The following is a 16001-nucleotide window of genomic DNA, read 5'->3' as shown; positions in this document are numbered from 1 at the left end:
ACACTCGTATTTTCAAAACTGAAACGACTTATGCTTAACAGTTTGCTACAAAAGCATTGCAAACAAAAAATCGCATAGCGATTTAAATGTTGAAAAATCTAAACCAGTATAGGACCGATCTCAAGTTAAGATTTGCGTCCCTAATGCCGTTGATTGGGGGCAATCAAAGCCCGATTGGCAAATACATTAACAGAACCGAACGCCGAAAGGTAAAAGAAACTGCAGCGCCCGAAAAGGCAACTTTCTCAATTCTTTATAAAGCCTGGGAAGTCGGGCGTTCACGACATTTCAAGCAACGTCACATCATTTCCGTTTCCCATTCAGTCTGAATCCACGGGCGTACAGAGACTCTCCGTCACATTTGCTTACATGGAATTCAAGGTGTCCAGACAGACCGAAATAGAGCGGGTTGACATGATTTAGGCGCTGCAACAAGCAAGCAAGCATACTTAATGCCGCCGACCAGTTATAAAAGTCATATTGTACTCCTTCTTGCGGTATGTTTCCATTTGCAACTGACAACTGCGCAAAAGGTGAGTTATTATAGTCGGTCTTAAATTTATGACGAGTTTTAGAGATGCGACAATTGACAAGGAGGTTGAAGTTTAAAAGTACATTTAGACTAGTGGTTCATAATATGTGTGCTTTTACCCATAAATAACAACAAAATTCGGAGTGTAATTCTGACAATAATATCAGACGCCATATTAAAAAAAACGAAAAGTGGTATCCATGCTTCCAATTGTTTGGCTTTGTAAAGTTTATTTGAATGCAATTAATGTTTTATTATATTGTTTATTCATTACTGGATATAGCAGGCTTTAATTTTAAATGTTTAAATCGAAAAATTCTTTCACCGCTAACGACACTAAAACGTTAAGAAAAACTGATTTGTTTGGGCAATAAAAGTGTGAGTTGGATTCTACTACTTGTGAAATCTAAACTACGGCTCAAATCTAAAGCTATAAATTGCCCTGCACCACCACATTATGCCACAAATTGGTTTCAGATTAAGACTAAGTCCTATCTTTGAAACTTGATATTTCGGCAAATATTGCCCTGTAGGCTACCATGATTGGCAAATAAACAGTGTTGTTCTTCCCGAAGGCAAAACCAGGCAGCGGCCCCTTGGAGGTTCATTTGACCGACGATCAGATAACTGAGATTGTTGATGCTCACAACACGCTTCGTGCTACAAGATCGTCGTCCAACATGAGATACTTGGTAAAATCACTTATTTTTAACCACCCAGATCCGCAGAAACTTGTTAAGGGGGTTTAGTAAAATACTACACAAAATTTACAAGTCAGTCTTGGATCGTTTATGTATGTAGAAAGCAAGGTAGCAACTTCCCGACCTACAGTAGAAATACAACTGATGCCAAAGGCTCAACATAAAATAAAAATACGTAGCAGTTCAAATACAACTGACGCCAAAGTCTTCCAAGAGAGTGACAATTGACATAATTTTCCCACTATACCTACAGCTACAACCATGTCAATACTTTCATAATATAAGTGACGTACCTTGATAAAAGTAGTATTAGAATTATTGAATAGATTCTAGCTCATATTTGATTAAATGTTCACTCTACAAGTCCACAAGATAATTGTTTTTAATTAAAACACCGGAGTGTTCAATTTTGACGTCGTCAGGTTAAAATGGTGATTTAAAGACAGGCGCTAATTTTACTAAAAATGTGTCAACAGAGCAAAAAATCCAATTAAACAGATCTATCACTGAAATCGACATTTTTCTTACGTTTTATTCATATTCTGTTACCCAAGTTCAGTAGACCTATATGATTAATACATGCCTAGTCCTTTTATTTGTTAAAACATGATAAGCCACATATTTTGACAGACGTGGGATTCTGAACTTGCAAAGATCGCGCGGGATTACGGACAGAAATGCCAGTTTTCGCACAACCAAAAAGCAGATCATTCTGTGTTTCACAACAGGTATAGATAAATATAATTAAGACTTTTTGTTTGGGGCAATATTTTTATGGCCATAGTCTACTGGCTTTGCAATGAAAGAAGTATGGTTCAAAAGAAAGAATACAAAATTGATTCTAAATGTGATGTATTATGTATAACATAAATGTATTTACGCAATGTAGCATCTATGACGCAAATTGGATATAAAGTATCATCGCCAAAACTTACATACAAATGTCGTTTTTAAAGATTTTTTTGCCACCTTTTTGATAATAGGACTACTTCATAACAAAAATAGGCGTGCGTAATTTGTGAACCAGACTGAAAACTACACCCAAATATTGGAAACTGCTCGATACTGAAATAAATCAGCCAAAAATCATTAAAATTAATTTATCACCGTTTAAATGTGCCTAAATTGGGCTTAACTTGCGTGATTTTAGTAATACCTTGAACGTACTCTGGCGAAATTATCTTTTCCTTATCGGGTAACTTTATGCCTTAGCGGTTTTGCCCTTCGGTTTTTAGATCACCCACAGCTGAGCGAATGTTAGATTTTTTGTTTTATCTATCAGTTTTATTTGCCTCGCAAAAGGGACTATTCGGCAGTTATTGTTTTTCAGCATCGGAGAAAACATATACGTTTCGCGACGCCCGCTCATTTCGTTCCAACCTTCCACAGCGGTTCAACTCTGGTTTGATGAGACCAAGTATTTTCACTACAACGAACGAACGTGCGACGCCGGCAAAAAGTGCGGCCATTACACGCAGGTAAATGTGCTAATGTGTTGTGATGACTTCACTTAGCGGTCACGAAACTTTTTTCATAAAAGGACGAATAGCCTAACTGTTACGCCCTAACTGTCGCGGGCCGGATAACTGTAGGGATTTACGATCGCAGAAAAAGTTTTATGTCGAATGTTATAAACTTGATTAACGTTAAATGAGTAAAATGTAAATATCTATGTACTGTAAATTGTAGTGAGACTTAGTAAGTGTCGTACCTTTTAAAAATTTCATCAAAATTTAGTTTTAAATTCCATTCGACAACATTTCCCCTGACTCTGCACTTGATTTAATTTTTCAGGCAAAATGCTTGGACTTAAGTGAATTACTCAAATGGCTTGGTTGCTTTCGCCATTTATTAAGTGTAGCCTAGTAAATGTTTAAACTTGAATGTTTGCATGTGTTGTATTGCTCGGAATTGAATGCGTTTGCCATTATTATATAAGTTTGAATTGTTTTGCACGACGTAACTTTAATAAGACATTTTCATGAAAATTACTTGATCTGGGGCTTGACTTAAGGGCAACTGATGACTTGACTTAATGAAAAAATATTTTGCAAAAGCTTGGCCCCAAAGTCATTTCAAAATGACTTGTTTTCGACACTGACAATGCCATACCAAAGTTCAAAGAAAGACTAAAATTTTTTAAATTTTAAAGGTTTGCCAAAAATAAATGATATTGGGTTGCATCTAACTTATTTTTCGAATTTCCGGCCATTTTAATAATTTAATACCATTTAGCTTTTCAGATCTGTCGGCCTGGATTGAGTTTAACCAGCCAATTTGTGTCAATTTACGCACAGGTAGTGTGGGCCGATACGTCACAGGTCGGTTGTTCGCTAACAATGTGCGATTACGTCAGTGATTTCGCTCAGCCCGACTCGCATCTCTTCATCTGCAACTACGGAAAAGCGTAAGTGTCGGAAGAGTGTATTTGACATTTGAAATAGGGACTATAGTGTTTCTTAAACTGTGTGATGCGGCGCATCAGTGTGCCTTCAAAGATTCCCATGTAATCCCAGCCATAAGATCGAAATAAGAACAACATTAACGTCGGAATAAACACAGTTCTGAATAAGACCAAAACAGCACTATTATAGGCTTCCTATAGTCGTAATAACGTCCTAAATATGTCGAAATAAGACAAATGGCCAGAATCAGGCCCATACCACATTTTACATAACCACAACCCCCACCCTTAAGTATATCACTTACTCCCCTAATAATTTAGCTCTAATCCATTTTCTAACCTCACCCATTACCCACCCCTAACCGTTTACGTCTTTTTCAGACGATTCAGATCTTTATTTTGTTAGTACTACAGCGTATTTGGCTTTATTATGTCGTTGGTCTTAACTATGGTATTAACATTTTTTGCTGCTCTGGGTATTGTTGCTTCGTAGGTCCTATTGTGTCCCCCCTTCCAACGTAACGATTCTATCTTGAAATGTAAAATAATAAACATATAGAATGTTACCAATTAGAGATAACTGAACTGTTAAACTAAGGCCAAATGTTGGGGTAATAACACGAAAATATTACCTTTTTGAAGGGTTTTAATCATCTGTTTTGCTTATTGGAGCATGATAATGACGTCATTTTGGACAGTTTTGGTATAAATAATATATAGCTATCAGAATGTTAATCGTGCAATTCCTACTTGCAAGCACGCGAGAAAATTGAATGCCAATGCATACTCCATTAGGAAATTGATAACATTAAGACCTTTACGTCCCGCCTTTCGACGTATTGAGGGTTACTGTCAAGTTATAAACTTGTTGTTTTGTAGAAATTATGCCGTGTTTATCGTTTTATTTTTTCACATTTTATAATTTGTGAACGAAAAGTATTGTTAGAGCGACTTAGATTGTTAGTGAGGTAGGCTACAATGTTGGTTTTAGAGGAAAACTATTTCTTTACCAAGTAAACGGTGAAGTGCACATTTATATTTTTAGTATGAAACTGAACTACACTTTCGAAAGCCCACTACAGTTTTTGTGTAAACAATTTTGTGCTCTTTATAAACGAGTTTGACTTTAAATAATTTAGACCAATTTTGTCCAAATGTGTAAAATTTTGACAAAGTGTGACTTTTTTCAAGTCAAAAAATAATCGCCATAGTAAACACGCGTGCTGTTACCTTTTTATCAGACGGCCATACGAGTTTTCTTTTGATTGTACGCTACAATAACCGAGGCTAATTTCACGTTTACTTATCGCAGAGGTAACGTGTACACGTATATTGCGAGGCAGAAGAAAATGATGCAGCCGTTCAAGTTGGGTAGGCCCTGCTCAGCTTGCTCAGATCCCTTCGATACGTGCAAGGCAAAGCTGTGCTGTGAGTATGGATTTTAACCTTAATTTGTAATTTAATGCAGCGATTTCTGCATTAAAGGTTATAAAATGAAAAAAAAGGTTATAAAAGAAAAAAAAATTATCGGTTGACAAACAAGATAACTATAAAAGTCTCAGCTTTAAAGCATTTTTGGCCATTTATTGTAGCCTACTATAAACGATCGGTGTCATTCTCCCTTAAGAAATCAATTCCAATGTTGCTGAAACTTCAATTACCAAAGGAGCTGTTACTGATTAATATTATTATTCCTGATAGCAACTGTTTGTATCTGAATCTTAAGTTGAAGCTTCAAACCTATATTTCTCATCAGTCGTCATTAAACACTGTAATTATAAGATTATTTTTATCCACATCAAAACACTTTGGCCCATAACTAATATTTGCCTCAACATTTTACGAAAGGCTTTGTTCCAAAGCTTAAGTTTACTGTATGCTATTAAATTTTTGTTTGAAGATAATATGGAACGTGTCGGAAAATACGACAAAACACCAAGAAGATCATTGCCTCCACTAAACGTTCCTGACAATCAACCAGACACTGGCCTTACTGACGAAGAAGTGTTACAGTCGTCCCTGGGTAAAACCATCGTAACTAAAGTTCTTATAAAGATGTTACTAAACTGAAATTCTAAATCCAGCAAGGCTTCCATAATGTCTTTACTGCATTACTGCAAATATTTCATGTTGAAAATGGATAAAGAGTTATTCGGAACGGTCAAAATGATAGCTACTTTTCCATGGGCTTTGATATTCTTACTGCAACCTCCAACCATTATGCCCCATTGCAAATATTGTTATTTTTATTGTTTATTCATCTTTAAAAAGTATGATTATTCTTATTTCTAGATAATGTCGTCGTTTTTAACTTACGCCCACCTAATATCAACACTTAACAATGCAAATTAGATTCGTGGAGTGTTAAACTTGTTGCAGCAAAGGTTTGGCGACATGACAAAACACCACATTCAAATTTATATAGTAAATGAGCAAGGCAGTTACACTATTTAAAATCAGTAAAGTAGCCTTGCTTGCAAGCATTAACAGGGTACATGATTAAATAGTTATAGGCTAGGTATGGTAGGATGCATAGTTTTGTATCAACTAATAGCCTATTTATTTGCTTTTTTTTTTTACCTACAGGTAAAGAAGGTTTTGCTTTCGCTGACGTTGTAGGTTTTACAAAACTATTTAAACAATGATTGATTGTACTCTGTATGGTTTTAAGCTTTAGGCAAAAATTAAAGCATCGTACGGCATTTATTAGATGAAATTTTCATTTAGGCCTTACTGTGGTTAATACAAGGCCGTCACATAAAAGTTATCAACTTGAATCGATACCAAAAAAGTGGGACACTTGTACCAAGTCTGTTTTATCACTATTTTAATCAGGTTTAAACGATTAATTCTGTTTGTCATCAGGAAAAAGCCTCCTTACAGCCGTGATAATGCTGAGCATATTTTGCGCTGCCCTGATGGTGTACGTCATCTACCGTGAACGAGTTCGACTGAGCTTGAAGCTACAGATCATGAAAACAAGCACCAGACACAAAAACTTTAGGTAATTATCTTGTAACTGTAGCCTACAGTTAAATCAGTGGTTCTTAACCGGGGTGCCGTGGCACACTAATGTGCCATTTCTAATGCTCAAGGGTGCCGCGAAATATTTTGGAATCTTTAGGAATTTTATTTTTGCTTTATATTGCGAAGCCATTCACTCTTTGCGTATGATTAGAGTAAAATAAATCAACAAAAAGTCCTACATTTCGTAGAGTTTATTTGTATTGTTCCGGTTTGGTTTATTTGTAGTAAGCCACTTGACATTTTAGTGAGTTACCTACTCAACGAAAATTCAACTAGGGGTGCCGCAACCTTATTATGTTTTCTTTGGAATGCCACAAGCCGTTAAGTTTGCGAACCACTGTGCGTTGTAGTAAAATGAGGAAACTTCATGCCAAATTTCACGAAGTATGAACGCTTTAAGTTCAAGGTAGGAGGTCTCCTTAGTTGGACCTTGTCTTAAACAATAGGCCTAATTAGGTCATCTTTTATCCTTACGTCTAGCATTTTCGTTAATTGGTTTACTGTAGTGTCACTATAAACGAGGTTGAAATCGCACATAAAACTGCGCACAATGCGGAAAACACTCTTGATTTGTTGCACTTTAATCGTCACGAAATATTGTAAAAAAAAGCTTAACCATAGAACAAGAATTGGAATCCAAAATATTTTGAAATGTTTCAAGCCACCCTTTGAGCTAGAAATGGCATCTGAGCGTTTTGCACCCTGGTTGAGAACCACTGGCCGATAGTCTAGAAAGGTCACCATTTAGGTGATTTTTAAGTGCGAGCATCCGTCGGATATTGAAAACAAGAAAATTGGTGGGTTACCGAAACGCAAAACGAATTATCTGTTAAAAACACCTCAAATTATCAGACTCATTTTTCGTGAAACGTGCGTTCGCTCGATTAGCTTACTTGCTTTGCAAGAATATATTTTGTCAAATAAAAGTTTCAAATGTTCCAAACTTGTGCAGTGAAATTGGCGATAACGATCTTAACTTCTCCAACGCCGCAAATTATTTTGTCGCAGTAACCAGAACACACCACGGACATCACGTGCAACGACTCCTCGTCATTCCATAGGGAACCTTCACGGACTTCACAACGACCTAATATCGTCTCCGATGCCGCAGCAACCGGTCGTTAACATCAAGCTGGTAAAACTAACTATTTGAAACGCAGCGAAACCTTTAGAGCAGGATTTCTTCGAGAACTGTTCCTAGGGGTGCGGGAATACTGTCTCAGACTAAAAATATATTACTGTACTTTATTTTATCGCTCAGTTAAATATAAAACTAAATCACAGTTTGGTATTGTGTTACTGTGCTGCAGTTACTCGTATGAAAAATTAAATCACAATGGTTTTGTTATTTAAGCCAGTGTTTCTTAATCAGGTGAATAGTTCACCCCAGGGTGAACCAACCAAAATGGGTGAATAAGGGTGAACCGTCAGAAATGGGTGATAGCTTGCGAGCAGGGTAGATATTCCGGGTGTGCGGTTATATATGGACGAGATATGTTTATCATATCATGAGACAAGGTGAATGAAATCTGGAGATATATGCTAGGGGTGAACAAAACTAATAAAGTTTAAGAAGCACTGATTTAAGCAATTCTACAAAGCGGTGCTAGAATTGGTTGGCGATTTGAAAGGAGTTCAGCAAAGCAAAATAAGAACCACTGCTATATTGGGGTTTTAAAATGATTTTTTATGTTAGCTATAATGGCTGTTTTATTGGTATTTTAAAAATGGGGTCCAAATTTGGAAATCTGCTGTGTGGGAAGCCGTTACCATCAAATTGTAGGCTACAACTGTACGAAGAAAATAAATATTTATTTAAATAACGATAACCGCTTTTCGCAAGATTTTACTTTTGATAGTAAACTTTATTATTTAATTTAAAAACCTTCACAAGCTTTAAAGACAAAATGTGTCACATAATAGCTTTTACGCAACCGGCTTTAATGAGGTAACGTCAAGTTTTAGGACACATTTTTAACGTGCCTCTGCGAGTGAGACAAAAATGTGAAATTATTATGATTGGGCGTTTTTCATGATAGCCGAACATTTTTTATGCTGACAATCTTCTTGTCAAGTAGTTTGCTCTTATCGTGCGTAAATGAAATTAAAATATACTTTTGCTGAAACCAGCATAAATAGATCGCAACTAGATGTCCGTTTTAAAGCTCTTTCTAACTTGAAGTTGTGTTTAGACTCCACAGAATCGAAGCAGCGAACTGACCGTTCCGAGCAAGGACATTCTGCGACCAAACCGCCCACCTGTGCCACGAAAGCACCCAAAAAGACCACAAACTATTCATTTTGGAGAACGCTAAACACCTACATATATATTTATCAATAGGATTTTAAATCATTCGGAAGCAAGCAGTGTTTTTCACCGAAGTATATTTTTGATTTTTTGCGAGAAAAATGTTGTTAGCACATTTGTTTATGTAGTTCGTAAGCGATTTATGCATTTCAGTTGAAAAACGAAAATGCTATGCGAAATGCCTAGATAAAATGTAGCATAAATGTCGTTGAAAGGTGGCTACTAGGCATTTGACACATGCCCTTTACAGAATATAAATAAATAAATTGTTGAAATTAGGAGTTAACTTTTAACGGCCTAAAATTGATTAAAAACTAAACTTTCCAAATCAGGTTCCTGCTCGTTTTCATGCTTGCCACTGATCTATCGCTTCTTTCTTTTGCTGTACATTTTCGCTACACTTAAAACTAGTTTTATAAAAACGCGTGCGCTGTATAAAACAAATTACCGAAAATGACTCCAGTTTATAATAACGCAGTTTTGTCCAAATTACGCTTTCTGCAGTGTAACGATCGTATTTTGGATTATTTTATTGTGGAAATTGCAAAATGAACTATGGACTTACAACGTTTCCTAGAATTGAACAAAACAAATGTCGTTAAAAGATCAACAAACTTTCGCATTTTAAAGTTAGAAAAGGAAGGTTTGCATTAGGTCGGAAACAAATCAACATTTAATAAACGTGGGAAAAATATCTAAATCGAAAAGTTTGTAACTCGCCGTTGACCGTGAAACTAAAAAAGGAACAAAAATAAATAGTATATAGCGAAGTAAAAATTTGTCTGCAGTCTGCACGCATAAGGCTGATTCGTCCAAAAGCACGCGCTGCGCCCCAATGATACGGTGTTCCTACCATTTTAGGGGATTCTCTCTGTAGTTTTTACCGTGAAGCTACAGTGGAAGCTTCCTGCGGCATTTCCTGCGCCATTTCCAGTAAAAGCTGTTCCTCGGCATTTCTCCATTGAGGACGAAGGAATGCCTAAGAATAAAAAAGGTGATAGGTATTTCAATCAAGGCTAGGGACGTTGCGTTTTCGAGTTATAGAGTTTGTCGTCCTTCGACACAAATATATTGAAAAATATAAAGCGGGGGTGGGCAAACTGCGGCTCGCCGGCATGTTTTTTGTGGCCAACTAGTCGAATCGTAAAAACCCAAAATACTCCTCTAGCACAAAAAAAGAAGGCTACCAAGATACCGTTTATAAACGCTTCTTTCTTTTTTCTTTATTTCCGCCAGTATTTATAACGTAACACCAGACATACAATCCGGAGAGTTATAGTTGGCAAAAGACGGATACTGAAAAATATTGTAAATTCGTGAGTGTTATTTTTTATAACCGGTATTATTATTGTGTTAACTATTACTGTTATGTTATATTACAATTCTGTTGTTATTGCTGAACATGCATTATTTACCGGTTTTGTATTGGAATAATTTTGAGGCTCTCTCCTACTTGTATTTTCTGCAAATGGCTCTTCCATTGAATACATTTGCCCACCCCTGATATAGAGACTTGAGTTTAGTTGTGTACAATGTTAAGTATTTCTATCAATTTTTTTGCGAAATCGCCGTTTGACTTATAGTGTTGTGTGTAGCAGAACGTGCTCCATTGAAAAATTTGGTAAAAACGTTTTTCTGACCTTTTCTGACTGATGTAAAAATAACGCGTAGTCTGATATTGCGAAATTTTGCTACAGGGACAGTGTAGATTTGCTACAGGGACAGTGTAGGTTATTATTAAAAAAAGTATGTAAAATAACCTATTTGTATTTAGTGAATATTGAGTGACGATTTTCAGATAAATTGTGTCGTAAAGCAGCAAAATGTGGTGGCTTATTCGAAGAAAAACTCAGTAACTTATTTTCGGAAGGACGCTGAGTCTCGACTTAGGCCCGAGTCCGACCTCCGACTCTGTATTACAGTCATTTACGTAAAATAGGATGGAGATGGAGAAATCCACTCATAGGGGTGTCATATAACTCATCGAGCCACAACAGTTTGAAAACATTCACTTTTATGCCATTCCACCTTTACGCATTTTGACTCGGTTTATTATTTGGTACTGCGAATACTGTGGAATCGGGTAGTCATACTTAGTGCAATTCGAGTCCAGAAACCCGAGTCCGACTCCAGCAAAAAATACAGGAACTCCGTCGAAATAGCAAACAAAAAGACTGGAATTTGTCTACTGAAGGCCGTGAGAAAAATAAAGACTATTAAAGGGGCCTTTAACATCTAAAGGTTGTGCTCCCCTGCCATAGAATCTGACAAGGGATAATACAAATATTAGCTCCCGTGAAACGACCAGTATCTACTGCAGTGCTCTCAATCACTTTTTTGAATTCAAATCGGCAGATCTTTAACCTAAAATGGCTTCTGTGATAGGATTCAGACATTGCGAATATCGATTTAGATCATGTAAGTCGTATCGAACGGGATGTATATCTTCTAACCACAATTGTAATCGCTCAGTAAAACTACACGGAGCACCGGTTGAGGAGGGCGGACTTAAGTCGTCATTTACACACCAAAAGTATCAAAAAATCAAACGTAGCAAGCCATATCAGACGACTTTACAAAGTCACCTATAGTCAAGTTGGAAACGTAATGTGACTGACAAACAGCGAGCAAGCTTCTGACAAAACGCTGTATAATTGTGTTCCGGGTACGTGAGTACTTGTTTACCCGTTGGCCAACACACTGTTAGTCAGTATGAGTTTGCATTGGTAACCTAACAATCGTATACAGTGGCAGGAAGTTATCCTCGAACGACTGAACAAAGGTTTTGTGCAGACTATAGAAGCGTGTAATAGTTATACGGAATTATAAACACACGTTGTATTGAGCTATAACATAATTGATTGGTCCAGGTCCGAAGAGAAAAAGGGTGCCGACCTTTCTGGACAATTGTTCTGAAACCGAACCCCAAACCCAAGACCAGGGGTGGGCAACATTTTTGAGTCGCGGGGCAAAATCAAATTCAGAAGCTTTGCGGGCCTTCAAATTTTAACTGTGTAGGCTTTACGCATCTTATAATTATAACGGCAACCCTCGACTGTTAATAAGGGATAAAACGAGGATATTTTGCTATTTACATTGGAGAAGCAGTATTTTGCGCAATACGTATGATTTTACTTAGTCAAAATGACCACAAAAATATAAGAAATGGCCTCGTGTACAGTTGTAAAATAGGTCGGAGCTGATGATTTGCGTTGGCGGGCCGGATCTAAGTTGCCCACCCATACCCAAAACAGTTTGAAAGGTGTATAATAGGTAACATACTTAAAAAATTAATTCGTATGCGGTAAAACCCAATGTTAATAAAAATGTTTGTTATTTTGCAGTAATTTGCTGGTCACTTTTTCCCCCACTAACCCTGCAATATCGCCATCTAAGGGGTCTGTGGCATAAATTTCATCAAATTAAAGCCACTTTTTTGGTGCGAACCTAGACTTAACCAGCAATGTGTTTGAACTCTAAATAAATATTGGTAAAAAGCGTTTGTTGTTTTATAACCTATAGCAGAGGTCGGCAACCTTTTTCTAGTTGCGGGCCAAAACCAAACTCAGAAAGGTCTCTGCGGGCCACACAAAATTCTAACCAAGAATTGTGTTATTAAAATGTTAGAATAACCTTTAATCAGGCGGGCGCGGATCTTTTTTTGCACTTTAAAACGTGTTTAATTACAGTTGTGGAGGCATTGGCACAAAGCGCGAAAAAAGCATTTGTTTGATTTGAAATTCAAGTTCACACGTCGTCATCCATACTACTAATGTGAAGTGTAATAAAACTACTTTGAGGAAACGCGACAACCCTTATAGTTAATCTAGTTCAGTGTTTATTAACCTTGTTGTATCCGGGCGCACCTGGCGAGCGCGATTTTTTTTTGGTATACTGTCATTTTTATTTAATTTCTTGCAAGTTTTTATTAAATTCCCCACCCACAAATAAAAAAATAAAAATATTGCTCGTGTCTAGTTTGTCAAAGAAGCGGCGGGCCGGATGAATTACATTGGCGGCCGTAGGTTGCCGACCTCTGGCTAATAGGCAGAAACACACTGAGTTGCTATATATGCCATGCTGATTATACGAAAGGTGTTTTGGAGGACCGAAACGGTCCCCCAATTTTCTCCAGCGGTTTCCCAAATTTTGGACTTGCAACTTTTTGGTATTTAAATGAAACACTTGCGGTCTCTTAAAACTACTTAGCGGTCACCCAAACCAAACCTTAAAAAAAACCTGTATACGACCATGGACAGATTAAAACGATTACCACGTTTGTAATACTTTTAGTTTACTTAGGGTAAGCGCTGTGACATCGTTGAGCGTTTTAGATTAGGACATGCTTTAATATGTTATAATGGATCACAAAGCGATAATATTTGTTTAAAACAAATTGGAACGAACCTAGATTTATGTTTAATTTAGGAAAATAATTTTAAAACCTTAAAACGTTACATAAAAATTAGCCCTCAGCGTATAGTTGGCTTTGTCGCGTTCCAGTTGACATCACGAGGTCTTGTACATAACTTAGGAAAATTAACGCAAGGCGCCATAATATTGAGGCTGCTGAACGCTATACCCTTTATGTGTCATACTAAATCGGTTGAATTAGTCTATAAATAGCTAGCGCTGGGAACAAGTTTGGAGCGCGGTCATAAAAGATTGGCAACCAATTAATTATTATAGAGAAACAATATTATTGGTATGATAATAAACGTACCTCCACGTAAACGATAGTGGCGATGATAGCAAGGAAAACGGCCAGAATGGCGATATACAGGTTGAGAGGTCTGCCGACGAATCGAGACGAAACCCGGTTCTGCAAACGCTCCAAGGACCGACGACCCCTCTCCTGGAATTTACCTGTGGCACGAGTTTTTGCGTTTAGCACAAATAGGGCAAAATAGAACGTTGCTATTGGGTTGTATGTTTTCTAAAAGGCACGGTCATGCACATAAGTATCTGGGTCTGCGACATCAACGAAACTTAATAAGGTAACTAAAAGTGAGTATATAACATTTCAAACCGGAGTAACGCGATTGACATTGCTATTCCCTGGCCGATTTGATTTACAAGTTTTGCAACTACCGTTAAATTATCTGGATTCAAGTTTCTTTTAACCAGTAAAGAGTAAACCCAGTGATTTATTGTTGTAAAGTAACCTCACAAAACCGACATTTACTAACCCAGTGGTTCTTAACCTGTCATGGCTTATGGCACCCCTCAGAGATAACAAATAGATTGCGGCACCCCTACAAGATTTTTCCGTAGGTAAGTTACTCGAAGTCACAACAAAGGGGACTGGAACAACACACGTTAACTCTACACAGCATAGGAACTTATAATTAGATTTATTCCACTCTAATCTTACACCAAAAGTTGTGAGAGTTGAGCAAATATCAGATTCTCGAAGATTCTCAAATATCTCTCGGCACCCTTGGCCATTAGAAATGACACCCCAGGGTGCCGCGACACCCAGGTTGAAAACCACTGCACTAACCCCAGGCTCCCTCTTGCATTCGCCGAGTCAGTGGAATGGCACTGTAGAAGGAATGTCGCTTGCTACTGCTTCGACGCGTCTTCTTGGCTTGGCCTTCGAGGTCTTCGGTGGCGCTCGGCCCTGCCTTGACTTCCTCCACGTTCGACATTTCTGCAAAACGATATTTGGGCCTAGGGATGTCTGATACTTGATTTTAAAACCGATAACGATATTAAAAGGAAACTATATCGCGATCCGATCCGATATCAATGACGTCATTTACTATAATTAAAAAAACAAATTCCAAGATAAACAAAAACTCCAAGCCAAAAGCAATTTCCAGGTTATTAGATATTCTTCAGTTGTTAACCTATGTTTTTGATTAATTTACCTTTCAAGGTTGAGTTTTTGCATTTTATACCAAACATGCAAGAAATTTCTATATTATCTTGGTGTCGGATCGGCACCGATACCACCCTTGTATCAGACAAGTAGCGATACTGCTGCATTGGGTATCGGCTCCGATCCGATATTATCGCACATCCCTATATTTGGGCCTTCAATCAGGGTTGTTAAACTGGGTTCAGTGGACTCTTTGGGATGAAATAATTGCCTTCATAATTTTGAAATATTGAGGTGCTAGAGACGCTTTCTTTGGGAATATATTTTAACGAGGGTTAATTGCCATATGTCCAAATTTTCGCAGAAATATCCGGAATAGCCTATATTGATACACTTTTTTGTTTCCTTGTGGAAATTTTACGTTTGGTGTTTAATAAATAGAAGCAAATATAAAATAAATGTTACATAAATAGTATATTTGCAGTTGGTTATTCAACCTGCCATCAATGTGTCCGGGATTTCCATTGTCAAAAACGACAACCCTAAATTAAACTCCATTTCACTTTCACTTTGTTGAACCGAAAACAGTAGGTTTTAAATCTACAAAAACTATGTGGCGATCGACGCTAGTCCATGCGAACTATTTTTTTCCTCAAGAAAAGTTTAAAGACAACTAGCTTAAACAGATTTGTTTCCCACAATTAGTTTCAAGTGCAGTAGGCGTTAGTGGCGTTCAAAAAACTTAATTTTAAAACTGTTAGCTTTAAGATTTAAAAACTTCAAAAAAAACTAGTGGGTGCTGTTAGGCAGGGCTGCGATTGCAAATTAATTGCAATCCAATTTCAGCCTACTTAACCGACTCGGTTGAGCATCTGACCAGCAGTCCGTATTTTGAGTACCGGTAGGCTACCCCTGAGGCAAACCATGAGTAAGACAGTTTGGGCACTGGTCTATAGACTCCCACTTTTTTCAAGGGAAAAATAAATATGTCAGATTAAATATAGCAATAATACTTGATCCATCCAAAACTAAACTCGCACCCTAATCAAATAATGTTGGTACGAAATATAAAGCTTCAGACGAAAATGTAGTAGGATTCTAGACCAGGGTTTCAGTTTGTCTCATTAAAGCCTAGTAAACTAGTTTAACAACAGTTGCAGAAGTTTAAGTTATTACAGCACTAATCACAAAAATATGCTGCTGAC

At 37.2% G+C, this 16001-nt stretch overlaps 2 protein-coding genes across 2 annotated transcripts; one reads left to right on the top strand and one right to left on the bottom strand.

The window, feature by feature from the left end:
• Window positions 1-354: 354 nt before the first annotated feature.
• Window positions 355-10476, top strand: LOC146145671 (GLIPR1-like protein 1). Its single transcript, XM_083389787.1, has 10 exons — window positions 355-533; window positions 1108-1224; window positions 1864-1961; window positions 2564-2711; window positions 3531-3640; window positions 4950-5065; window positions 5538-5660; window positions 6503-6641; window positions 7673-7799; window positions 8857-10476. Exons 1-10 carry the CDS (start codon window positions 453-455, stop codon window positions 8977-8979), a joined length of 1182 nt encoding a protein of 393 aa, XP_083245913.1. The 5' UTR covers window positions 355-452; the 3' UTR covers window positions 8980-10476.
• On the bottom strand, window positions 9853-14623 carry LOC146145670 (uncharacterized). Its single transcript, XM_083390646.1, has 3 exons — window positions 14476-14623; window positions 13696-13838; window positions 9853-9951 (listed from the first exon to the last, which is right to left on the bottom strand). Exons 1-3 carry the CDS (start codon window positions 14621-14623, stop codon window positions 9853-9855), a joined length of 390 nt encoding a protein of 129 aa, XP_083246772.1.
• Window positions 14624-16001: the final 1378 nt, after the last annotated feature.

Source organism: Ascidiella aspersa, chromosome 5 (assembly GCF_963924565.1).
Source record: "Ascidiella aspersa chromosome 5, kaAscAspe10.2, whole genome shotgun sequence".
NCBI classification, from domain to species: domain Eukaryota; kingdom Metazoa; phylum Chordata; class Ascidiacea; order Phlebobranchia; family Ascidiidae; genus Ascidiella; species Ascidiella aspersa.
Note: the sequence above shows the minus strand (reverse complement) of the source record. Positions and strands in the feature narration are given on the sequence as shown.